Below are 27,618 nucleotides of genomic sequence, written 5' to 3' on the forward strand. Positions count from 1 at the left end.
TATGCTAACTACATGGAGTAAACACGCCACACATGCCAGTCAGTGTAGTTCTGTATTAGCTTTTTAAAGAATATTAAAATAAGCTCAGATCAGTGAAAAACCGAACATTTTACCACCTGATTCGATAAAACGGGCCAACATGCCCATGATATGACTGCCACTACTTCTACTTCGTCGTCAGGGCCGAGATGTAATTTTTCAAAGAAAAAAAACATTCATTTGTTGCAGGGGGTTGGAACGTTGCCAGCAGGGGGCGATGAGATTACTTTCCCTCCCAATTATGTGCAGTTAAGCTTTGCCATAGTGCAACCCCAGGTTGTACATTGCATGTATTCTAGCTTGTTTTTACCCCATCCATCCATGCCCATCTCACAAAAAATAATGAATAGATTGTATATTGCATGTAGCCTATTCTAGATTGACACTCAGAGTGATATTTTTTACCCCGTCCACCCAAGTAATGAATAGATGTAGTAGGGGAAGAAAGGAATCAACGGAGCATCTTCAGATGTGGAAATGAACTTGTTTTTTTGGGATAGCGCCAAGACTAACGTTTCGACGTTCACACGTCTTCTTCAGAGTCAATACTTGTGAACGTCGAAACGTTAGTCTTGGCGCTTGCCCAATAAAACAAGTTAATTTCCACATCTGAAGATGTTCCGGTGATTCCTGTCTTCCCCTGCATTTACCAAATCCTTTCCAGAGACGCACCAGATTGTGAAGTGCAGGAGCGCGGAGGATATCTCTCTTTGCTACATGAATGAATATGTGTTTGAGTGTATCTGTAATTTCCTTTCCACCCCTCAATTGATGCTGCTTTAAACTAAATCCACCACTACTTTACCATTGCTGTATTAATCTGTGCGTAGTGTTTATTGTATTACTTATTATTCACTACTTGTATCACTGATTACTTTTATATGGCTCGTTGTAACATACACACACCCCTATTGTCACACACATTTAAAATGCAGTGTTAATTTAACACTGAGAGAGTATTCTGGAACCAAATACACTCTAGAAGATGTGTAATGGTCTCTAATAGGGGATTCAGGCCGACCACAACAGAGCCGGTGTCGGTGCCCGCACCAGTTACGTTCGGCACTAAAGCACTTACCTGCGAACCGCCCGTGTTCATACCGGGCTCCGAACTTTTCCCACACGTGACTGCGTTACCCGGATGAACCTGCTGACGGCCATGCTGTCGTCGCGGTTCACGGAGAAAGGGGGGGCCCAAGGTGGCCAGCAGGGCCCCTGCTGTAATGTACTGTAGCACATCACGAGCCTTGTCAATAGAGCAGAGAAGGTGGAAGTTGCAGCAGCATCATTTCGTAATACCGCAGCGTTTGTGCTGTTAGTTCCCCATCCAAAGTAAAGGGAAACAACAACCAACAACAACAACAACCACAAAAATGCAACTTGCCTAGTGTTAGTATGAAGAAATGTGACAGTTATTTATACAACTATTTCTGTGTAGACATATGTAGGTGTCTGTCTGTCTGTGAGTGTATGAGTGATATGTGTACAATAACAACAACAAAAATGGAACACCAGAGAGTGCAGACCTTAACCCCATTGAGAGTTGCTGGGAAGGCCTTATATAGGGCCTAGCAGTCAGACTCCACCACCATCATCTATACAAGACCCTGATGAAAAATGCAACACCAGATGGAAATAAATCTTGTGACATTGCAGACAATGATCGAGACCATTTCAAAGCAAATATGCTCCATAATCAAAGCTACAGTAAAGGCATTCTAATGACATTGGAGTGGGTGATCTTTTTGTTGGTCAGGCTGGCTCTGTATATGGAACATACTGTAACTTACAGTACATAAGTACAGCTGTTACTTCCTGTAATTTTCAGTCAGGAAACAGCAATCACTCAAAAACTCACAGCAGTTTAATAACCAGGACCTCATTGTCTTAGTGTAATAGGTGACAGTACACAGCCCTCAAGACAAAATTGGTAAGGACTCATCTGATGGTGCACGTATGAAAGGTTAGATACAAGAAGACTACCCCAGGTGAGTTTTTACTCCTTAGCTATATTGATTTGGTATTAAGACTTCATTTAATGGTTCCTCTCAGATGCAATGTGTGTAAATGTACACAGGATTGTTTAGTCCACGTTAACACGATGAAAGACTATAATTTCAAAATTTCACCTGATGCATTGCATTGCATGAGGTTTACATTTACCGTCATCTTCAAATTTTCAACAACAACATATATATATACATATAAAGGAAGTAGCCCAACTGTGCAGTGCTCCGAGCTGAGTAAAATTACTTTAAAATGATTCTGTTGTCCAGCCTAAGCTGCTTTAGGTAGATTATTGATATGTGGCCGTTTTGTTACTCTATATTAATGACGTATCAAAATATAAAGTTAAATAAAATTATTGATCTGCAAAGAATGTGGCAATAACCTAGTACAACAGGGCCCCTGTTGTAAATTAGCTGTTACCAGAATGGCAACGGCAATGAATAAAGGCCCTGTGCACTGTATCGTAGTGGTGTAGTAGTATGGTTAAGCCTTAAGCTTTTTTTCACTAACTATCACAGCGTTCCACTGGTGCAACTGATGGAACGGTGTCTGTTAGGGGGGTTATAACTATAACAATTTCTTTTCAACAACAATGTAGTTAATGCCGTTTTGCTTTATGGTAGTATGGCCTAGTGTCCTGGCCCTACCCCATGTCTCTACCTCTTATTTGCTCTGCCACCCTTCGCCTATGTGGAGGCGAAAAACGCAGCTCAAATCAATTGTGTTTGCAGGGCAAACCTTGCACATTTACTCATTTGCGAGATGCTACTGTACATGAGATGTTTAACCTTATATAAACTGTCACTCAAAGAGCGTCCAGAAAGCAGTGATGTATGCATCTGGTATTCACTCAAAAGGTTGTGCCTTTTAACCTGCTTTAAGTCACGGTGGCTCCAGTGACTAAGTGAGAAGTTGTATTGCTTATACTTGACTGGTTAGTTCTCCAAAAGCAGTACCTTTTTTTGCTCAGCCCTTTCTGAGATCCTGACCATTCTAATTGGGGCATGATTTGTTAACAATAAAAATAACCCACAGACACAGTAGCAACATCAGCAGACATCTTACAGTACAACAGATAAATAACATTTGATTCTTCTTAGAGCATATTTTGAAGGTATTAGTCCATTTCATTCACCGTTGCCATCTCCTTTTCTGTGTCTTAGTAATAGCTGCACCTTCTTTCTCATGTTTATGTAGCTTGTCCTTCACAGTAGGATGAGTGAGTCCCTTTGGATAGAAGTATCTCTTCAGTAGTGTAATGTATCTAATGTATTTGCAGACATGCAGATGAGTGATGTGACATATTCTGATGTTACCTTCACTAAAAAAGACGACGCTGGCCAGAAGCAAGAAGACAAGGCTGAACAGACGCAAGCAGACAGTAGTGAGTCTTCCTCCAATGGAATAGCACTGACTTGAGTCGTTTATGTTTATGTTCATGGAGTGCTGGAGTGCTTTGATTGGAGTTACCTGCTGTTTGTCACATGTTGGGAAGGCAGATGTGGGCTAATTAATTATATTTCATATCATGGTATCAGTTAATTCATATTATTTAATTCACATCATCATGATTTCATTCATATCATCATATTATTGCAGCATACTATACTAGTAACTATCATAATATGCTGTTATATATATTTAGGTTTGTACCTAAAAGTTGCCCTATCTCTCTCTCTCTCACCTAGTTGCCCATTGCCGGCAACATTAAAAAAGTTGCCCTGTGTATCATGGCCTTAATAGATTGTGTGTGGGGGGTCCACCTCATATTGGTACGTGACTGGGTTGGCTTTAATGTACTTTATGCTTCTGGTTTATTGTGTAGGCTTTAATACCGAGTCTAGACCAAGAGCGAACTACGCTGCCTGGTAGCGTGGGTAGCAGAAGAAGTTTCACCTTAAATTTGCTGTGTTCGCTCCAGACGCAGCATTGACATATTTGATTCAGCTAATCACATAACGGCTCTGTCTTGACAGGCTGGGACATCCGTTGATATGAACATTACAATTGTTGAACCACGTCATAGCGAATTCGCCTACGATTAGATTTTGTTTAATCGTTAAAATTCGCTCTGGTCGCTCAGGAAGCTTCGCCCCTGGCGAATTCGCTTTGGTAGCGCTGGTCGCGTGTATAATTGAACACAAGAGCAGCATAAGGTGCAAATGTGAAACATACCCAGTAGCGCGGCATTTTCACTGTATGGGCTTTGACATATATGCTCTTTGAGATTCCAGGGCATAGAGCTGGTCAATCAACACAGAAGGGGGGGGGGGGGGGGGGGGGGGGGGGGGTGGTGACAGGGACCGCACTTTGCTACAGAGAGAGGCGTTCTGGATCTTCACACTCCAGACGGTGCACCCTGGTGGCCTTAATAAGGAATATATAATATATAATGACACTTGTATGGAAAATGCTATTATTAGTGTGCTTACCAGCGGCATTGTTATTCCCCCGTTTATATTGTTATCTCTCCATTTATTCTCATTATATTTTTTTTATTCTACCACGCTTCATAATGGCAAGAAATCTTCGAAATAGAGTCTGTTCCAATGGCAAACTGTTCGGTTTGGAACGTAGTTGTGTGCTTGTACTCAGTTTTTGGATAACCCAAACTCTCTAGCACCACCAACAGGAAAACAGTAACTTTTGAACCGTAGGTCCAATTTTCAAAAACTTGGTATCCCTGGAAACGTTGGACCAAGACGAATCCAACCATGACGTCATTTTCCACCTGGATAGTTTTCCTACCATTTTGAATTTTGTAAAAATCAATAAAAATGCCCACGTTTTAAGGTGGATTGTCCCGAAATTGTAACCAGGTAATCGTCAGACTAAGATACATATACCCCAAAAGTTACGGAACGATTGATCAAACCGTCTTTGAACAGGAGCCAATCGAAGTTGGCGGTGAAGACGCCAAACAGGAAGTGAGCTCATATCTCTGCAACGCCTACTCGTATCACAACGAAAATTGATACACAATATCTTCACTATAGCCGGAGGCTACATACTGATTTTCGTGCAAGCTGGACACTGGCGGGTGCCACAATTACTGAAAATGTCTTATAGCTCAAATTGAAGTCGCCAAACAGGAAGTTAGCTCATATATCGGCAACGGCTACTTGTATCAGAACCCAATTTTGTACACATAATCAGCACTATCTCCAGAGGACACATAATGATTTTTGTGTAAATACGCCACTAGGGGGCGCTACAATAAGCAAAAAAATGTGCCCATATTGGCCCGTCTTGACCTCAATTCATCAAACGTTTGGTATCGCTGAAATCAGTGGGGCAAGCCGAGTAAAGCGCATACTATGATGTCATATTTACCATCAGCAATTTGCCGTTATGTTGACATATTCAAATGTATTCAAATGTATGCTCCGCCCGCAATTTTTGTCTGATCGTCCTACAATTATCAGACTACCATTTGACTATTCTGCACCTATGCTGAAATTTACAGAGCAATAGCTGAAAGCATCGGCGCACAGCAGCATATCAAAATTGACAATGAAGACAAACACACCGTCCAAACAGGAAGTTAGCTCATATCTCAGCAACACCTTGACGGATCTTAACGAAATTTCTTACACATGATCTCCAGTACACCCAAAGGGTACCTACCGAATTCAGTGCAATACGGCCACTGGGGGGGCGCTACAGTTACTGAAAATGTGTTTTTGCCAATATGGTACATACCAAACAGAAAGTTAGCTCATATCTAGATGGTTAACTGTATGTTGTGTATGCATGAAGGGCAGCACATGCATGAAGGGCAAGGCATGCATTAAGGGCAGCGAATGCAAGACGGGCAAGCATACTCCAGCTTTTTCTGTGAGGAAATGCAATCTAGTTATTATCTTTTATTTTCTGTCACGCATGGTGTGGTGTGTCTATTCATTCATTGTTTTTTCTTTATGGTTCACATGTATATATTTTATTTTCCCATGGCTTACGTGGCAATTAGCTAACGTTATGACTGGTCTTTTTAAAAACCACCATGCCTACATCCCATGCTAACCCAGTATTAAAACTGCAAGAAACTGATCCGGGAGTGCGGCTTTTTTACTATACATGAACTTTGCTGTTTGCTCGCACCCAAAGACCTTGTAAGAAACTTTTCGGAGTTGAGCGCACTTTCTTTACTAAAAGTTTGCTCACATGACACTGTAACATTCTCCTCTATACTGAACAGAACATGTGGATGATGGCACAGCTGTCTACTCCGAGGTCAAAACACGGAAACATTGCACAGGTAAGTATTATTGTAGTGGATTACTGATGACGTTGCTGTCATTATTGTGAGCCTGCTCTTTGCATTATTTCTGCGTTTCTCTTTCTTTAAAAAAAATAATATATATTTGTACATGTTTAACTGATATGCACGCTAAGATGGCATTTTATATGTTTATGTTCTGTTTCTAGGTGTTATAATTGAAATACAGGCATACATATAATAATAAGGGATACTGTACCTAATATGTTGTTATTACTTAGCATCCACATGCTTACACATAGATCGAGTAGAGTAGAATACAGTACTTTTATTAATCCCAAGGAAAATTAAGATGTCTGACAGCTTACATGTTTTAGATAAACAGATACAAAATATACTGTAGGCCTATTGTAGAATACTAGATGTTGCGTTACCAGCCCTTTCTATAGTAAGAAATAACTAAATGTGACCAATGTCGTGTTTATTTGGTGCCGATTGCTCAAATGAACATCAACCCGTGACAAGGCAATTCATAAATTATACTGTCGGTAGCGGTAAAACACCCTCTTTTGCTTATAGCATGAAAAACATAGGAACGCTGGACCAATTTGGTGGCCTCCTAGGTTGGCCTTGCCAAAAGGCTGAATGCAACATCTAGTACTCTATATCTATTATGCATGCATCCTAAAGTATTTGACAATTAAGTAATGGAGAGGGGGTACGACAGCTTTCCAAACAAAAAAGTATTTCTATTTGTGAATGTACTTCTTCTTCAGGCAAACCTGATCCTGTTGACCCCACACCAACTCCACATTCATATCAGGACAGCCCTACCACTTTGTCTCTGAGATGCACCGTTCTCCTACTCTGCCTGTGTCTTCTCCTGCTGGCTACCACTGTTACTATGGCAGTGCTGTGTAAGTAAGGCTTAGTACCCAAGTATGTAAAAAACATGCACGCACGCACACACACATTGTAGATATTCACACAATGTTTGACTTACTATTTTGATGAGAAACTTGTACAACACGGTCATCTCATGTGGCCACTGCTCTTTTTCATTTTTAGATGTGTTGAAGGGGGTCTCAAACACAGGTGAGTGTAACAACCACACACTGTAGGCCTATGATATCTAGAGTAGACCTGGTAGGACGGATAACTCCATGCTGTAGTTTTTTTTAAAGAAAAAAACAGTATGTGTCAAGGCACCAGAGTATCATTCAAGCTGCAGGTCACAGGAAGTGCCAACTAGCATCGAGTGGTGAACTAGCGTGGACAACACAAGACACACCGTACATAATTAATATGGAGTCTAATAGAGTAGTAGAGAGAAAAGTAAATACATGTTTTCCCCCTAGGTTTATCGAATTGTAATTAAATGCAAATTCTCTAATGCTCTGATTTAGAAATGGCTGTTCACCTGCAGAATCTTCAGACTGAGAACGAAAACTTCACCCTTGAGAAAACGGCAGTGGAGAGGCAGCTTTCAGGCAAGGAAGAATAATCTTATTCTGCACAACAATAATATTCTTGATGTTACTGTTATTACTACAGTATTCAATCATTATCATATCATTTCTACATATGTCATATGACAATGCCACTGTTGTGAAAATGATTTTGGAGGTAATATATCACATGGAGGGGGGGGGGGGATCGCTATTCCGACATAGTGCTATTCCGACATGCCGCTATTCCGACACTTTTTAGGGGGTTAGGGTTAGGGTTAGGATTAGGGATGTCGGAATAGCGGCATGTAGGAATAGCGGCATGTAGGAATAGCGGCGGACGGTGGAAAACGTGTCGGTATTCCGACAATAGACATTAACGTCGGAATAGCGACATGTCGGAATAGCGCCACATAACCCATGGAGGGAATCTAGACAAAGACAAAGTGCACCAAAGCTTACAGGCTACTGTATGTCTTGGCCCTTGGTTATGTGGCGCTATTCAGACATGCCACTCTCAGACATTGATGTCTATTGTCTGATTACCAGCACGTTTCCCACCGAAATCTGCCAAATCTGTGTTTTGTGCTACGTTGCTCAGGTTTTATCAGTTTAGGGAGAGTGCATGCTGTTACCCTAACCCTACCCCTAACCCTAACACTATGGTTTGTTTGATGTCGGAATATCGGTAGCCTATGTCTGAATAGATGTATGTCTGAATAGATGTATGTCTGAATAGCGCTTGCCCCCATTGGCCCTCACAATATCAATGACGACACCCAGTAAGCTTGGTTTCTTACCCCTTTGGGAAGTGTAATATAGTGTGCCGAGCACGAGCAGTTGGGGTAGTCAGCCAAAATGATGAGCAAAGTCAGGGGAAATTCTCGTGCAAAAATATTCTTTCTATTTTTCTTACCGGCATATACTTTCAACATTGACAAAACAAAACACTGAAGCAAAACAAACAAAACAAAAAGACAGGGACAAGGCCCACAAAACTAGGCTTTCAAAAGTCGCAACAGACCTGAGGTTGGCAGAGCTCACGTCAGTGCGTCCTCTCGCTACCGAGGCGATCTCCCTACTGACTCTCGCAGCCCATATTTAAAAGACTAACGTCACAGTCATCCTACTGATTAAAACAATGAACTAAGCTAGACATGACTTAACAGTTTTACACATTTTCCCTGCATGCATTACAGAATACCTAAAACACAGAGTAGCTACACATTACAAGAAATACCTAGAACAGGTTTTAAAATAAAAATACTCCTGCTCCAATTAACCATTGCCGCGCACCATGGGCGGAGCCTTCAAAAGACTCGGCTGACCTGCGCTCTGTTTGATCCAACACCTCCAAAAGACTGCCACAGGTAAAATGGCTACAAACATTTCTACTTACAATAATGCGTTCACTTCAGCAAGAGGATTCTGATGTTAAACATGTGCGCACTTAGAAGAACCATTTCATTACCGTTGTTTTACCATTAAAGTTATAAAATATCGCCATAGCGATTTCACCTGTGTTCCGTCTTTTATTTTATTCTCTTGTTAACACGTGTTCAAACAAACATTTCACATTTTAAACTGAGACGGTGTACCAAGATACCCGAACCCCCAAACATGGCTAAATGCCCACAGAAAACCCACAGCAAATGCATACAACACATCTTGTATTTTTAAAGGCCAACTTCCGATAAAACACAGTTTTACTCACTCCTTTTGAAGATCGGACGTTCACCCCAAGTTAAACTCACTTGCAAGGCTCTCATAGCGGTGCGTCACCTCGCCTGGCTGTGTTTCCCGGTGTTTCCCAATTGACATAAATAATGCAGAGAAACGAGCGAATCACGAAAGCCTTTCTGTGTTTCGTCACGTCGAAAGAAGGCGCTGCCCACAAAGGTTTATGTCGACCCATTTTTCTAAAAACATGTAGAGTAATTTTTTTCTGCTTGTTTTCAATACAAGCAACGTCTGGTGAAAGGCCCAGGATTTAAGTCTGTACACTTTTTTTAACCTATGATTGACAAAAATTCAGAATTTTAACCCTTTAGTGGCGCATGCTGTTTTCAGTTTTATTTCTGAGTCATTTAAAGCAACATGTGCCTAAAATCCATATAAACCTGGGCAAATGGTAATGGAATTATCATATATTCATAATTGTGCAATGCTGATCTCAAATCTCTGACTTATTTTGCTCTAAAACAATGTCTTGACCACCTAATTTGTATTTCAAGATGGCCGTCAGACAGATACATAAGCATTTTTAACATTGCCAATTCCAGTTGCCTTACCATAAACACAGGTACAGCATTATAAATGGATGTCATCTGACTGTGAAAGTCTTAGAATTTAAGTCTGTACACTTTTTTAACCTATGATTGACAAAAATTCAGAATTGTAACCCTTTAGTGGTGCATGCTGCCCACTGTGTTCAGCTTTGTTTCTGGGTCATTTAAAGCATTACGTGCCTAAAATCCATATAAACTTGGGCAAATGGTAATAAAATCGTAATGTAAACATAATTTTGAAATGCTGGTTACAAATCTGTGACTTATTTTAGCCCAAAACAGTGTTTTGACCCCCTATTTTGTATTTCAAGATGGCCGCCAGACAGATGCATAAGCATTTTTTTAACATTGCTAATTCCAGTTGCCTTACTATAGATACAGGTACAGCATTATAAATGGATGTCATCTGATTGTGAAATTCTCAGAATTTAAGTCTGTACACTTTTTTTAACCTATGATTGACTAAAATTCAGAATTTTAACCCTTTAGCGGCGCATGCTCCCCACTGTGTTCAGCTTTGTTTCTGGGTCATTTGCAGCAACATGTGCCTAAAATCCATATAAACTTGGGCAAATGGTAATTAAATCATTATGTTTGCATAGTATTGCGATGCTGATTCCAAATCTGTGACTTATTTTACCCTAAAACAATGTTTTGACCCCCTAATTTGTATTTCAAGATGGCCGGCCTTCAGGGCCTATGGGCGGGGTTGAAAGGGTGGGGGAAAAGGCTTATAGTCTCAGCAGAAATCCACCTCTCTTTCACTTCCTCCAACAATGATTCAAAATGACGATTTTTACATCATTGTAGGAGGAAGAGTTAACAGGTGAATACGGATTTCTCCTGTCTCAGGGGGAATTGAGAGAGTGTTGCATGACCATTCAAAAGTATGACTGGGTGTCTAGCAATGGAAAGCCTAATTCAAATGGGTGGAGTGTCCCTTTAAGAGGTAAATCATCTAATACAAGAGTTTGTCTTAAGAAAATGAGGACTCCAGGCTCTTCTATTAGATGATTTACCTCTTAACTTAAAGGGGTATGCCACTATTTTGGGGCTTAATACAGTTAAAATCGTTGGCTGGGGTTTATAAAGGTGGTTAAGTGCCTTATTTTTCATGTTAAGCGTTGTCTTGCTGTAAGACAAGTTAAAGGGTTTATGAAACGAAAACAAAAGCCTTGTTTTTTCTGATAGCATCGATGAGACTTTGAACCCAATCATCCTGGAGGAACTTGTGAAAATGTCAGCTCAAAGTGTGAATTCTGTGAAATTTGGTTTGACTAATCAGCTGGGCTGTGACATCATAGAGGAAAGTCCCTGGTTTGCTAGTATGGCGATCTGAGAAAACAACACATTTGATGGACCCACATCTTATAAAGGAACCAAAATTCTGATACAAATATCAGCGTGTCGAAAAACCACACATCCAACCTCATGAGCAAAAAAAACAGCAGCACAAATCTATCTCAGAGGCACTGATACATCTGCAGAAAGTGACATGTCTGACAGGCGAAATGACGATTGTTGACATAGCCTGACAGTTCGTTTTGTTTATGGTTACGGTTGCTAAGGGCGCTTTGCCATGACCCAAAGATGACGTGGCGTGTGTATTTGTTGACAAATGGGGAGCATTTTGATTCAATTGCGCGATATAGTGTGATTGAAATGCATGTACATGCAAAAATATCATCAACTAGAGAAAAAAAACGGAGATATTAGGCTGTTGGAAAAACACCCTAGATAGCCCGAGTCCTCAACATATTTTTAGCGTTTATCATTATTATTATTTTTTTTGCTCAAAGTCACAGGCGTCGCGTGTCCCTCAGCCTGACTCTGAGGACGAGGTGTGTCCAAACGTCAGCCACACGTGCACCACAATACTAAAAACAAACAAACGCTTCAAAGTAGGCCTACGCTATGCATCTCCGTTTATTCGCTAAGCAGTAGCCCAGTCTGTGAGTTGGCTGTCCTCGACCGAGAGCACCACGGAGGCTGAAGCGCGGATATCCTCCCAAAACCAATTTATTGACCAGTTGAATGGCAATCAACAAAAAGTGCATATCCCGAGAGCATTCACATCGGTTTGTCATGTAATGTGCATTACCCTTTCCTGAAAACAACATACAAAGCAGATGGACAAGGTAAAACGAGTAGCCTAAAGCAAAGCAGTGCATTCACCTGTCTTCGTGCCCGAGCAGTTACAGGGGCAGTTTCAGTCTGCACGCCGGCGATGTCAATTGTTGGAACTGCTTGAGGCAATAGCATTCTCTTCAGTCCAACCATGCCCGCGATCTCCACATTTGTGGTGAAGCACGAGAGGTGGAAATGTGCCGAGCACTACAGTGACCACGAGCTTGCTTCAAAACCATGCCAGTGCCTGCGTACGAATTGGATCCACAGAGCCCTTGTTTTAGCCTTCTCCTTGGCGGCCACAGTTCCATCATTCTTCACAGAAGGGAACTTGTGCAAAGATATTCCTTCTGTCAAGTAGCCATTTTGCAACTGGCACCGTTCGGCCCTCCAGCAACACACTGCTTGACACTGCGCTTTGTTTTGGTTCTAGCCGCCATTGATCTGAACAAGGTGGAATGAGGTGAACTTTCCCCTTCTATGTCACGCATATCATTTGCATAAAATTTGCATGTCACGAAAAAAAGTAAACATAACACTTTTTGGGAATGTTTTAACATGACTTTTAGGACAAAATATCACCCAGACAATATCCCATTTTATTCACAAGGCTTAGAACTTTCAGAATCTGTCTTGGAAATGGTCAAATTCCTTTACTTTGTTTTCGTTTCATAAACCCTTTAAAAGAGGGAATATGTCACTAAGCTAGTGAAAGTCAATGGATCCGTGTAGCATTGTAGCATACTACATGGATCCATTGACTTTCACTAGCTTAGCGACATGCTCCCTCTTTTAACTTGTCTTAAAGCAAGACAATGGCTTACATGAAAAATAAGACACTTTACGACCTTTATAAACCCTGGCCAACGATTTTAACTGTATTAAGCCCCAAAATAGTGTCATACCCCTTTAACCTTCCGTAACTTATCCTGAACCAGCATTGTAGTATTAGGCCCCTGTTGTTTGTTTTTGTTTGTTGATTTATTTATTTATTTTTTTGGTAACACTTTATTTTAGGGATACATCTATTAGCACTAATACATACAATGTACCTTTGTAAGTAACTTGTAACGCTTGTAAAAATCAAAGTCAAACATTTGTTAGGCATGTATTCTCAAATGTCTTGTTCATGTACAATAAGGGATTTATTAAAAATTTAACCTTAGTAAGGACCTAGTAGTCCTTAGAGTTTTCTTAGTACATGCCTTACAAATTACTTATGCAGGCCTTAACATTGTATGTATTAGTGCTAATATGTATCCCTAAAATAAAGTCTTACCGTTTGTTTTTAAATGGAAAACCAACGCACACTATATACTAGGGCAGGGGTGTCAAACTCATTTTGGTCTCGGGGCCGCATACAACCCATGTGGACCTGAAGCGGACCGCATTAGTAACATCATCGCAAAAAAAAACCCTTAAAGCAGAGGATTGATTTTCAGTACTATCGCGTTATCTTTGTCATGTTTTAAAAGTGTTTTCAATATGAAGAAAGCAATGCAATGCTATAATCCTATGCAAAATTTCTCGATTTAATTCATTCATTGCCAACCGTCAATCAATAAAATACAGGACATTTAATTTTGGCGGGGGCTCTGGGGGTCTTCCCCCAGAAAATGTTGTATTTCTTAGATGTAATTTCCTGCATTTTAATGCATTTTAACATCCTGTTTCAGCTCAACATGAACCAATACAAATACAATTATATTTATCATTTAATTATAACCAATACCAATACAATACGAATAAGAAGTATTAACATTTGATCTCTGGTCTATATATGAGCTTTATCAAATGCCTGTCACAGTACAAATTCACCATTTAAGAGTGTGATGTGCACTGAACATATATAAGAGAGAGAGGACCATTGGGTTAATGTCATGCAGGTCTCGATTTTGCCCCCCAGTGGCGTAATTGCGCATTTCGGTTATTTTTTTTAAAATTATTATTATTATTTTTTTTTTAACATTCGGGTCGGATTGAACCCTCTGGGCCGTATGTTTGACACCCCTGCACTAGGGTGTCTTTTGATGTATTGGTCATAGAGTGCACTCTTGTGAAAGAAGCGAGGGGAACCAGAATTTACTCAGTCCTTAAATAACTAAACTAAATAAATCACTCACATCAAAATAAGTTTTTGGAGTCTCCTTCAGGTGTTGCACAGGTCACCTCCTACAGTCAATCATACTGCTGCTTATCCTCCCTGCAGGAAAATGACAGAGAAAAAACATTGTTCGAAAGTCCAAATGTATAAAACATGAGTCTCACAGGCACTGTGCAGCAAAATTTTAAAAACTCTTGACTATGTCAAATCAGCATGCAATGTTTACATCTTTCTTTCTATCATAAGACATTACACAGAGGCTGCATAATGCTACTGCTGTGACGAGGATTTTGGAGGCCAACTCTATAGGTAAAATATAGGACGAATCGAAATAAAGAGAAATTACAGTTGTGAAAATGAGAATACTGTATATTCCATCCTTGCAATGTCTTTTTCTTCTTTCTATCATTATGTCACACAAGACCTGACACAGAGGCTGGAATCTCTACAAGTGTCATATGACAACGCCACTGTTGTCATTAGGACGTTGGAGGCCAACCTTACAGGTAAAGGCAATGTCAAGTGAATTTAACCCTTTGAGGAGTACCATCACAAATATGTGATTAGAATTTTGCCCAAATTTTGAGTTCTCATTATGATGTCATAATGTCTTTGCGAGATTTTTAACACAGACGTCTATAGGAGCTGTAGAGTGTTCCAGTAAAATTCTAGAAGAACCTCTAAAAATTCCTTACTCCTCTTAAATCAGTCAAAAATACAGTATATAATAAAAATGATAATAAAAAAAATGAAATGGTTTCTTTATAACATTATTAGTTATTGTTTTTTCAATTATTATTGTTTTGTTTGTTTAATTCAAGATAATGGCATTTAGTTACTTTCCACCCCCGTGTGAAAGTAGTAGCCTACAACTGCATGTTGACATTGGCTAGGATTTCCCTAAAACAATGGTAACTATGGCCTACTTGGTATTAAGTTCCTTTCCCAAATTGTTTTGTCATAGCCCACACAAATGGAGACAACCATTATGCCATTTTCCAAAATAACTTTTTTCACACATCAGACGTTGAATCCATTCAACAATTGGTGTGAACAAAGTTATTATGTAAATATGCTATCGAGAGCAATCGTATCTGTGGAGGCAGTCTCGAGGGAAAGTTGAAAGCCATTCAGTTTTTGTTTTTCTCAGTTTGCATGCAAGCGTGACACCAGATTTAAAAAAAAAGGGCCTTCCACTTTGTTTTGATGATTTGATTTCCACATTGGTTTGGTGCACTTCAAGCCTTGCAAGTCGTCGTGGCCTCCTTCTCCATCCCTAGATTTTAAGGGCCTCACACCTATGTTCCGTCAAGGTCAAGGACCACAGCTGGAACAGGGTTAACTCTGTGGCCACTGTTTTTCCTCCAGTGTTTTGGTTTGGTTGCATATTTTGTTAACGCCAACCCGATTTTGTTTTGTCACTGTTTTGATTGTGGGCAGGTCTCAGCCGCTGACTAGGAACTCCATGTCATTAGTTGTCCCATCTACCGGTACCTTCTTGTTCACCACTTCCTTCCCCTATTACCTTTTTAGTTGTGGGTCCCTTCCTTTTACTCTTCCCTGTCGAAAACCGGCCTGTTTGGTCAGGGCTTTCTGTTGCCACCGGGATTGCCCATCCGTTGTGTTCCAGTTAGCTTTTTTTGTCCTTTTATGTTGTTCCCCTGTGTTGTGTTTTTTTATTTAAGCGTATTTCGCCCTCCTCTGTCTGTAACTATGACCTGCTCTCCCTAGCCCCTCTAGGTAGCCAAACCCAGTAGCTGTGGGCTCCCTTGAGTGTGCATGTTTATCCTCGTGGCTGGTGTGGGTTTGATCTTATAGAGCAGGGATGGGAGACTTTCATGATAAGGAGGGCCACATGTTTTCATCGCCATCATGGGAGGGCCACATGACCACGGACCTGATGGCTGCTCACACAGTTTGAGGTGCAGTTAGTTGCTCACCGACTGCCGATATTGTTTGGTAGAATAGGAGCAGAGATTCTAGGAGTATTATAGGAGTATTATCTGTATCGGCCAATATACAAAAGATTAATTCAGTAGTGGTTTAAAAAGAATCTTGTCATTATTATTTTTGTAATATCTAAGGGCCACACTGAGTGAGGAGGTGGGTCGCCTATGGACCCCGGGCCTCCAGTTGCCCATCCCTGTTACAGAGTGTGCTCTTCTGTGTGATTAGTACTCTGAAGGTGTGCCATGGAGTGTGTATTACTTTTGGTTACTGAGTAAATAATTTGCAAGGTTTGCCATGCAATTGCATGCTGTTTGCTGAGGGAGGGTAAATACAGCACTTTCTTACGATAATCATGAAATTAATAAGTACCCTGATATGTGTGTTAACCCGGGCATGTGTAAGCAGGTATGTGTAACCAACTGTGTGTCTAGATGTGCGTATAGAATTAAATTAAGTTTGTTGATTCTAATAGATGTACAGGAAGAAGCTTGGGAGAAGTTTTCAGCTGGCTGGAAGTATTTCAAAGGGAGTTACTACTACTTCTCCACTGATGTGATGAACTGGACTGATAGCAGAGATGCCTGTGTGACTATGGGAGGACACCTGGTTATCCTGAACAGTCAAGCAGAAATGGTATGACATGCAAACACTTCACAGTAGTCATGATCCTTTTTCACTGACATCATACACGTTGCACTTTGAATCGGTGAATGTATGACTTAAGGTTTCATGAAGCAAACAGTGGCGTCTATGGTCATGCCTAAGGCGGTGGTGATGGTGGTGTGTGTGTGTTCATACCATTAAAAACTGCCCAGGAATAAAAGCGTAGTGCATATTTTTTACGCACTATTCAATTGCCGTTGTCCCATTGGGTGTAGCAGCAGGCTGAAAAAGAACAGCTCATCAAAGGTAAAAGCTATTTGACAAAACATGCATGAGATCAGATGTTGTCTTGTCTGGCTATTTTATCTTTCATTTTAAACACAATGCATAACATCTCAGGAATGTGATGTGCTCAGGCTTCCTGATACACACAAATAGGCCTATAGCAAAACCACAATTTTCGAATTTCGCAAATCATGTTCTCAGGGTAACTGAATGAGTCCCCCTGCCCGTGCTGGTTCCCAAGCAAGCACTCAGATTTCTGGCATGAATATATGCAGTTGGTTGGAGGTGTGAGAGTTGGCACTGTCTGTTTCTGATATCCTTATCCCTGTGAAACCTGAACCATGAAAGCAATGAGAGAAAATTCTATTTTTTTGGAATTTGCTTCAATATTGGTCCCTTATAAGAAATGTTAAAAAAAATTTCAAAATTTTGTTAAGGTCGCTGAGATATTTAATGCATCATATATGATGCATCAGGCTTTTAATGAATGAAAATTCCAATTTCATGACCATTGAAAAATGACTTTTAATGCATTTACAACTTTTTTTTAATTTAAAAAAGTTGTCAGACAATGTAATTTGAGGATTATCTTTAAATATTTAGTGAGATCCTGCCATTTTTTTAAGCCTATCCTTGTTTTAGCAGGACCATATTTTACATTTCCCACAGCCTGGTTGGGTAATTTTTTAAAATCTATGTAAAAACATAGCTGATCGAATGCTCAACAAGCTATTTATGAGTGTAATATAGATCATTATTCATTTTTGATGTGTAATTTGAATATATGGGTCCATTACTACAATTGGACCATTTCTCCATTCACTTCAATGCATTTTTTACGAGATCATAATTTCAACATTTTGCATTACATTTTCAAAATTGCAAGTAAAACCTGTTTCTTAAGGCAATATCTTTGTCTTGAAGTAAAACAACTTGTGTGTTTTGTTAAACGATCGTCGTGGTGTGCTTTGTAAGTTTCCCTATGGAGCAAATGCATTGATGGCTGACTTCCTGCCACCGCCGGATGGTGCTTATATGTCTCATCAGTTTTAGCACGATCTCTCTGCAACACGGTGTAAAAATATAAACTCTTCCTTGCTTAATTGCACAAAGCAAGTGTTCAAATTAAAGGATGTAGAGTTATATTTCGGAAATTTGTACACAAACCTTATGCAATTTGACGAAATCTCAGCGTCGGTCAGGGAAACCGCTTCTACCCCATTTTCCTGTTTTTCGCCGAGCTGTGGTCAACTTGTTGTCGACCGCTGCTCTCTTGTGGCGGTTTCCGTGTACTGCAGGACGTTTGGAAATGACACGCAGGATGTTTTTCAGATCGATTTTTTTTTGTGTGTCAGCGTGGAGAGGGCTTTGAATTTGATGAGACATATATGATGCATCCGGCGCGATAGGGTTATTTTCACCATTTATAAATGTATGCAGAACAGAACAAACAGCATACATAACCTGTCATAAGGACTGACATCTTGTAAGACCGGTTAGCTACTTCACTTTAACCCACAGCATGTCCTCCTACTACAGCTTTTTTAAATTTAAGGTTGGTAACTGGAAAACACTTCGATTGATGCCATCCCTAACCCGAACCCTAACCCCTGCATCAACTACACTAATGTACTGTATGTTATCACTTGTTTAGGCCTACATCATGCCGTCAACTGAGATCATACAATGTGTTGGACTGGCGATTGGGATGTTTCGATAGCCCAGTTTACATGGGTACTTTTCGAATAAACCAATTAGATGCAATTTGCAATTATTGTACTGTTTACGTGATGCGTATTAAAACAGTTTAATTTGATTAACCCCTTAGCGCAGCACTATGGCTCTCTGTAATGTCACAGCAATGTTGTTATGATGTAGTTAAGCATTTTCAGCAAGTGAATAGGGTCGCTGGCGACCCCTTCTGCAGTAAGAGGCTACAATAGCCCGTGTACACGTAGCTATTGTCATTGTATGAATATGATGTTTGTATGTGTGCATAGTGAAAATGAATGGCATTTTTTTCTTTCTTATTCCATTCCATTCCATTGTTGTTATATTCTGGTTTGTTTTATTCTATTCTATTCTACTCTATTCTATTCTATTATGTTCTATTCTATTCTAATCAGGATTTCATTAAGGACAAAGGACAGATGTTCTGGATTGGCCTAACTGATATTGAAGAAGAAGACACTTTTCACTGGGTAGACGGGACATTCTTCAATAAAACCACACTGTTAGTAGAACCTCTTTGGTCTTACATGTAATATACTTACTGTAATAAAATAGATCGGGGGCCTGATGTATAAAACTTTGATGCACACAAAAAAGCTACTTTAGTCATGTCTTACAAAAGCATCCGCCATCCAGCATCCGGGCGCTGTGACCCTGGTTTGAGTTCGGCCAGGGTCATTTCCCTATCCCACCCTATCTCTCTGTCCCACTCACTTCCTGTCACCGTCTCAAACTATCATATATATAAGTAACAATAATAATAATAATAATGATAATAAAATCCCTATATGATAAAACTAATATATCATTGTTTTTTTTCTGCTTACAGGCCGTGGTTGAAAAACCAACCAGACAACTGGGAAGACGAGGACTGTGTTGTGATTTCTAGTCCAGAAAAAACGCTTAATGATGCTAAGTGTCATGAGCAACGTTATCGAATCTGTGAAAGTTGAAGTTGTAGACCCTGAGATGGCAGTGTCCTAAGATGCCATACCATGAATCCGGCGACCAGGGCTCGAGTATGGCCTTAAGTAATTTCCTTATCCTTCCCCATCTCGCTCACCCACTATATCAATAGAGCAATTAATCAATCAATCAATCAACCAGAAAACTGTTGTTCCATGTTTTGCAGCGCATAAACAATAAACTTGGTACAAACAGATACACTGCCTTCCTTCTCTTTAAAAGGAAATTAAGTAGGGGTAAACAATCCATTGTTAATGTGAGGAAACGCTATGCTTGTTCATGTCTTTATCAGGTTGCTTTGTGTAGCCTATGCATCCTTTCCCAAGCGACACATTAATGTAATCTTTACAGGAAGTGGTGTCAGGTACCCATTTTTTATTTCGAATTTGGGAACTTACATAGACATTGCAAACAAAATGCTTCTTGTTTTGCACAAGGTTCTTGTTCACACAGTCTACACCCCACATTACGGACCAGGCAACACACATGCTACACTCACTCAGTCACCTCGTCACTACCTTGTAACTACAAAGGACTTCACATTACTAACAAAGAATTCATCAAAAGATACAAGGATATTACCACAACTAACACAAGCCCAGGTGAGCTGTAATTGTACTGTATTCTTGGTGAATCTTGAAACATGTTTTTTGTATGCCTATTGCAACTTTCTCTGTCTCTTGCGCTCTCTCATTCTCTCGCTCTCACACTCAGTGTGTGTGTGCGCGTGCGTGTGTGTGTGTGTGTGTGTGTGTGTGTGTGTGTGTGTGTGTGTGTGTGTGTGTGTGTGTGTGTGTGTGTGTGTGTGTGTGTGTGTGTTTGTGTGTGTGTATCTGTGTCTCTGTGTGTGTGTCTTTGGGTCTGTGTGTGAGACCACTTCATTTTTCTGTTCATTTTTTTGTCTGCTTAATCATAGCCATGTCGACAGAGGAGGTGACCTACGCTGATGTCACCATCATCAAAAAAGGAACTGAGAAGCAGAAGCACAAAGGCACTGGTGAGGAAGGGGCCACAGTATGTGCCACTCTGTACAGACATAATATAGTCAGTATACAGTATGAATCTTTTTTTTTTAAGTTTCGTATCTTTTCCCTATGAGGAATGGTATCCGGTAAGTTGTTGGGGTTGCCGAGCATTACGTTGGGGTTGCTTTAGCAACTGGAAACAACCTTTTGGTGCCGCCTCTGCACATTTAACAGCTGGTAATGATTTTAGTGGCCTTGAGCCATGTGCAATGTTTACTGTACATTGTCCAGGATATTCTAAAAAGTGGTAGTAGTATTGGCACATAGAGATAAATAACACAGTTTGAATCAGAGCTAAATAGTGTGTTCTGTTTATATTTACCTGTGGGTTGGTAACTAGTTTTTCAGTACAGTCATTTAAGTATAACAAGCATGATAGCAGCCTGGTAATGATTTTAGTGGCGTTGAGCAAGGGTCACCTAACTCCACTCTGCTCCAGGGACTAGAACCAATAACCTGCAGTGATGTTACTCCGGGGACTGTTACTAATACCCTTCAGTGATATTGCTCTGGGGGCTGTTACTAATACCCTTCAGTGATGTTGCTTCATTGGGAAAGGGAAGAAAAAGCATGGAATGTAGCTGATGAACCTCACTGACACTTTCATTCAAAGCGACTTGCAGTTGTTATTATTACAGGGTATTTATAACAGTCCCTGGCAGCACCATGCTAAGAATAGTCCCTGGCAGCGCCAGAGAGCAGGGGCAACACTTTTTTTGAGAAGGGCACATATTCGGTTGACTGAAATAACATTTTTAACATGTTCCTCTATGCGGGACCAAACTGAAGATGCAGACGAGTTATCTATTCTGTGGTCAAAGCAGCGAGAAATTGTGAGTATTATTAGATTATTGATTACCGGTATTCTTATTTTAACCCATTGATGCCTAAAGCACTTGCAAAAAAACGCCTGCTGAATGTCTAAGCCCTAGTTGGGAAAGTTGCCCTCAGCATATAAAAACCTATGCATCTCCTCCACAGCCAAAACGAACCCTGATGACTCCTCATCATCTCCATATCCAGATAAGGAGAGCAGCACCTCCTCCGAGATTAATTGTCCACAAAAATGTAGGTTAAAAAACATGTTATATTATGACTTACGTATTATAACACTTTAGATTTGCATGATGTTAATCAGGACAACTGTATGTGTGAAAAATGGGGTCAGATCCTGGACAACCCAACATGTACCAACATTACGCACTTGTGCCAAGATTTTGGGAGATTTTTTTTGCACATTTGTACATGCCTGTCTTCTGTATTTCTGCACCAGCCAAACCTGACCCTGTTGACTCCACACCAACTCCACATCCATATCAGGACAGCCCTACCACTTTGTCTGTGAGATGCACAGTTCTCCTACTCTGCCTGTGTCTTCTCCTGCTGGCCACTACTGTTACTATGGCAGTGCTGTGTAAGTAAGGCTTAAACCCCCACACCGCGCACGCACGCACGCACACACACACACACACACACACACACACACGTACGTCTGTGAAGACTGTCACTCATCCAGGTCATACTGCATTATGCAAAGACTTTTGCTGTAAGCCACTGGACGTCTTCTGCTTCCAGCTGCCTAAAGCTTAACTCTAACTATTAAGCTTAACTATTGTTTTATTCGTTGATACTTCAAAACATTGTATTGATTTACCACCGGAATTAAATTGGTTTGACAGTAAAGTAAACTTGTACGAAGAACATCTAATGACATATTTTGTATTTTATTAGATGTGTTGAAGGAGGTGACAAACTCAGGTGAGTATTACACCTAACTGCAGAACTAGTAAGCCAACTCCTGGGGCCTATACTACAAAACTGGTTCAGGATAAGTTAAGGTTCAGTTAACAGGTAAACCATCTAATACAAGAGCTTATCTTAAGAAAATGAGGACTCCAAGCTCTTCTATTAGAGGATTTACCTCTTAACTTAACCTTAACCAGCTTTGTAGTATAGGCCCCTGTTGTTTGTTTTTGTTTGTTGTTTTGGGTTTTTTTTTTTAATGGGAAACTAACGCACACTAGGGTGTCTTTTGAGGTATTGGTCATAGAGCGCACTCTTGTGAAAGAAGCGAGGGGGACCAGAATTTACTCAGTCCTTACTAAATAAATCACTCAAATCAAAATAAGTGTGTGCAGTCTCCCTCAGGTGTTGCACAAGTCACCTCCTACAGTCAATAATACTGCTGCTTATCCTCCATGAATGAAAATGACAGAGAAAAAAAAACTGTTTGAAAGTCCAAATGTATAAAACAAGTCTCACAGGGACTGTGTAGCAGATTGAAGTGTGAAAATTGTCTTCTTTTCATACAAAAACTCTTGACTACCTGTGCGAAATCAGCATGCAATGTTTACGTCTTTCTTTCTGTCATAAGACATTACACAGAGGCTGGATAATGCTACTGCTATAACAAGGATTTTGGAGGCCAACATTACAGGTAAAATATTGGACGGAATCGAAGTAAAGCGAAATTGCAGTTGTGAAAATGAGCATACTGTATATTCCATCCTTGCAATGTCTTTTTCTTCTTTTTCTATCATTATGTCACACAAGACCTGACACAGAGGCTGGAATCTCTACAAGTGTCATATGACAACGCCACTGTTGTCATTAGGACGTTGGAGGCCAACCTTACAGGTAAAGGCTATGTCAAGGGAATTTAAATCTGTCAAAAAGGAAAAATATATATAATACAAAATGATAATAAAAAAATGAAATTTTCTTTGTAACATTATTAGATATTATTTTTTCAATTATTATTGTTTTGTTTGTTTAATTCACGATAATGGCATTTAGTTACTTTCCACCCCTGTGTAAAAGTAGTACAACTGCATGTTGAAATTGGTTGGGATTTCCCTAAAACAATGGTAGGCCTACTTGTAATGGTAGGCCTACTTGTTTCCCAAATTGTGTTGTCATAGCCCACATAGATGGAGACAATAATTATGCCAGTTTCCACACATCATTAGTTGAATCCATTCAACAATTGGTGTGAACATAGTTATTATGTAAATATGCTACAGAGAGCAATCGCATGATCCTCAAACCTGTGGAGGCAGTGTTGAGGGAAAGTGAAAGCCATTCAGTTTTTGTTTTTCTCAGTTTACATGCAAGCGAGACACAAGATAAAAAAGGCCTTCCATTTTGTATGTTTTGATTTCCAGATTGTTTTGATTGTTTGATGATTTGATTTCCACATTGGTTTGGTGCACTTCAAGCCTTGCAAGTCGTCGTGGCCTCCTTCTCCATCCCTAGATTTTAAGGGCCTCACACCTATGTTCCGTCAAGGTCAAGGACCACAGCTGGAACAGGGTTAACTCTGTGGCCACTGTTTTTCCTCCAGTGTTTTGGTTTGGTTGCATATTTTGTTAACGCCAACCCGATTTTGTTTTGTCACTGTTTTGATTGTGGGCAGGTCCCAGCCGCTGACTAGGAACTCCATGTCATTAGTTGTTCTATCTACCGGTACCTTCTTGTTCACCACTTCCTTCCCCTATTACCTCTTTAGTTGTGAGTCCCTTCCTTTTACTCTTCCCTGTCGAAAACCGGCCTGTTTGGTCGGTGGCTTTCTGTTGCCGCCGGGATTGTTCTAGTTAACTTTTTTGTCCTTTTATGTTGGTCCCTGTGTTGTGTTTTTTTATTTAAGCTTATTTCGCCCTCCTCTGTCTGTAACTATGATCTGCTCTCCCTAGCCCCTCTAGGTAGCCAAACCCAGTAGCTGTGGGCTCCCTTGAGTGTGCACGTTTATCCTCGTGACTGGTGTGGGTTTGATCTTATAGAGCAGGTATGGGAGACTTTCATGATATGGAGGGCCATATTTTTTCATCACCACCATGGGAGGGCCACATGACCACGCACCTGATGGCAGCTCACACAGTTTGAGTTGCAGTTAGTTGCTCGCTGACTGCCGATATTGTTTGGTAGAATAGGAGCAGAGATTCTAGGAGTATTATAGGAGTATTATCTGTATCGGCCAATATACAAAAGATTAATTCAGTACAGTAGTGGTTTAAAAAGAATCTTGTCATTATTATTTTTGTAATATCTAAGGGCCACACTGAGTGAGTAGGCGGGTCGCATGTGGACCCCGGGCCTCCAGTTGCCCATCCCTGTTATAGAGTGTGCTCTTCTGTGTGATTAGTACTCTGAATGTGTGCCATGGAGTGTGTATTACTATTGCTTACTGAGTAAATAATTTGCAAGGTCTGCCATGCAATTGCATGCTGTTTGCTGAGGGAAGGTAAATACACCACTTCCTTACAATAATCATGAAATCAATAAGTACCCTGATATGTGTGTTCAGCCGGGCATGTGTAAGCAGGTATGTGTAACCAACTGTGTGTCTGGATGTGCGTATAGAATGAAATGAAGTTTGTTGATTCTAATAGATGTACAGGAAGAAGCTTGGAGGAAGTTTTCAGATGGCTGGAAGTATTTCAATGGGAGCTACTACTACTTCTCCACTGACGAGATGAACTGGACTGATAGCAGAGATGCCTGTGTGACTATGGGAGGACACCTGGTTATCCTGAACAGTCAAGCAGAAATGGTATGACATGCAAACACTTCACAGTTATAGTCATGATCCTTTTTCACTGACATCATACACGTTGCACTTTGAATCTGTGAATGTATGACTTCAGGTTTCATGAAGCAAACAATGGCGTCTCTGGTCATGTCTAAGGTGGTGGTGATGGTGGTGTGTGTGTGTTCATACCATTAAAAACTGCCCAGGAATAAAAGCGTAGTGCATGTTTTTCATGCACTATTCAATTGCCGTTGTCCCATTGGGTGTAGCAGCAGACTGAAAAAGAACAGCTCATCAAAGGTAAAAGCTCTTTGACAAAACATGCATGAGATCAGATGTTGTCTTGTCTGGTTATTTTATCTTTCATTTTAAACACAATGCATAACTTCTCAAGAATGTGATGTGCTCAGGCTTCCGGATACACACAAATATAACAAAACCACAATTTTTCGAATTTCGCAAATCATGTTCTCGGGGTAACTGAATGAGTCCCCCTGCCCGTGCTGGTTCCCAAGCAAGCACTCAGATTTCTGGCATGAATTATGCAGTTGGTTGGAGGTGTGAGAGAAGGCACTGTCTGTTTCTGATATCCTTATTTTCACCATTTATAAATGTATGCAGAACAGAACAAACAGCATACATAACCTGTCATAAGGACTGACACCTTGTAAGACCGGTTAGCTACTTCACTTTAACCCACAGCATGTCCTCCTACTACAGTTTTTTTTTAATTTAAGGTTGGTAACTGGAAAACACCTCGATTGATGCCATCCCTAACCCGAACCCTAACCCCTGCATCAACTACACTAATGTACTGTATGTTATCACTTGTTTAGGCCTACATCATGTCGTCAACTGAGATCATACAATGTGTTGCACTGGCGATTGGAATGTTTCGACAGCCCAGTTTACATGGGTACTTTTCGAATAAACCAATTTGATGCAATTTGCAATTATTGGACTGTTTATGTGATGCATATTAAAACAGTTTAATTTGATTAACCCCTTAGCGCAGCACTATGGCTCTCTGTAATGTCACAGCAATGTTGTTATGATGTAGTTAAGCATTTTCAGCAAGTGAATAGGGTCGCTGGCGACCCCTTCTGCAGTAAGAGGCTACAATAGCCCGTGTACACGTAGCTATTGTCATTGTATGAATATGATGTTTGTATGTGTGCATAGTGAAAATAAATGGCTTTTTTTTCTTATTCCATTCCATTGTTCTTATATTCTGGTTTGTTTTTATTCTATTCTACTCTATTCTATTATGTTCTATTCTATTCTAATCAGGATTTCATTAAGGACAAAGGACAGATGTTCTGGATTGGCCTAACTGATATTGAAGAAGAAGACACTTTTCACTGGGTAGACGGGACATTCTTCAATAAAACCACACTGTTAGTAGAACCTCTTTGGTCTTACATGTAATATACTTACTGTAATAAAATAGATCGGGGGCCTGATGTATAAAACTTTGATGCACACAAAAAAGCTACTTTAGTCATGTCTTACAAAAGCATCCGCCATCCACCATCCGGGCGCTGTGACCTTGGTTCGAGTTCGGCCGGGGTCATTTCCCTATCCAACCCTGTCTCTCTGTCCCACTCACTTCCTGTCACCGTCTCAAACTATCATATATATAAGTAACAATAATAATAATAATAATAATGATTATAAAATCCCTATATGATAAAACTAATAGGCCTATATCATTGGTTTTTTTTTCTGCTTACAGGCCGTGGTTGAAAAACCAACCAGACAACTGGGAAGACGAGGACTGTGTTGTGATTTCTAGTCCAGAAAAAACGCTTAATGATGCTAAGTGTCATGAGCAACGTTATCGAATCTGTGAAAGTTGAAGTTGTAGACCCTGAGATGGCAGTGTGCTAAGATGCCATACCATGAATCCGGCGACCAGGGCTCGAGTATGGCCTTAAGTAATTTCCTTATCCTTCCCCATCTCGCTCACCCACTATATCAATAGAGCAATTAATCAATCAATCAATCAACCAGAAAACTGTTGTTCCATGTTTTGCAGCGCATAAACAATAAACTTGGTACAAACAGATACACTGCCTTCCTTCTCTTTAAAAGGAAATGAAGTAGGGGTAAACAATCCATTGTTAATGTGAGGAAACGCTATGCTTGTTCATGTCTTTATCAGGTTGCTTTGTGTAGCCTATGCATCCTTTCCCAAGCGACACATTAATGTAATCTTTACAGGAAGTGGTGTCAGGTACCCATTTTTTATTTCGAATTTGGGAACTTACATAGACATTGCAAACAAAATGCTTC

At 40.3% G+C, this 27,618-nt stretch overlaps 2 protein-coding genes across 3 annotated transcripts; both read left to right on the forward strand.

Moving 5' to 3' along the window:
* The first annotated feature begins 1,971 nt into the window (after window positions 1–1,971).
* Window positions 1,972–27,409, forward strand: LOC134437728 (C-type lectin domain family 4 member F-like). The gene is made up of 10 exons (XM_063187246.1): window positions 1,972–2,027; window positions 3,329–3,433; window positions 6,248–6,307; window positions 22,069–22,209; window positions 22,527–22,553; window positions 23,170–23,232; window positions 23,349–23,432; window positions 25,184–25,344; window positions 26,614–26,720; window positions 27,059–27,409. Exons 2-10 carry the CDS (start codon window positions 3,331–3,333, stop codon window positions 27,180–27,182), a joined length of 870 nt encoding a protein of 289 aa, XP_063043316.1. The 5' UTR covers window positions 1,972–2,027; window positions 3,329–3,330; the 3' UTR covers window positions 27,183–27,409.
* LOC134437729 (C-type lectin domain family 4 member E-like) lies at window positions 14,480–19,949 on the forward strand. 2 transcript variants are annotated; one of them, XR_010032465.1, is made up of 5 exons: window positions 14,480–14,544; window positions 14,658–14,741; window positions 16,658–16,818; window positions 19,200–19,306; window positions 19,634–19,949. XR_010032465.1 is itself a non-coding variant. In XM_063187247.1 (3 exons), exons 1-3 carry the CDS (start codon window positions 16,741–16,743, stop codon window positions 19,755–19,757), a joined length of 309 nt encoding a protein of 102 aa, XP_063043317.1. In that variant the 5' UTR covers window positions 16,583–16,740; the 3' UTR covers window positions 19,758–19,949. The 2 variants fall into 2 exon arrangements, 1 of the variants encoding a protein (XP_063043317.1); XM_063187247.1 differs by lacking the exons at window positions 14,480–14,544; window positions 14,658–14,741 and having other exon boundaries at window positions 16,583–16,818.
* Window positions 27,410–27,618: the final 209 nt, after the last annotated feature.

Source organism: Engraulis encrasicolus, chromosome 21, assembly GCF_034702125.1.
Source record: "Engraulis encrasicolus isolate BLACKSEA-1 chromosome 21, IST_EnEncr_1.0, whole genome shotgun sequence".
In the NCBI taxonomy this organism is placed as follows: domain Eukaryota; kingdom Metazoa; phylum Chordata; class Actinopteri; order Clupeiformes; family Engraulidae; genus Engraulis; species Engraulis encrasicolus.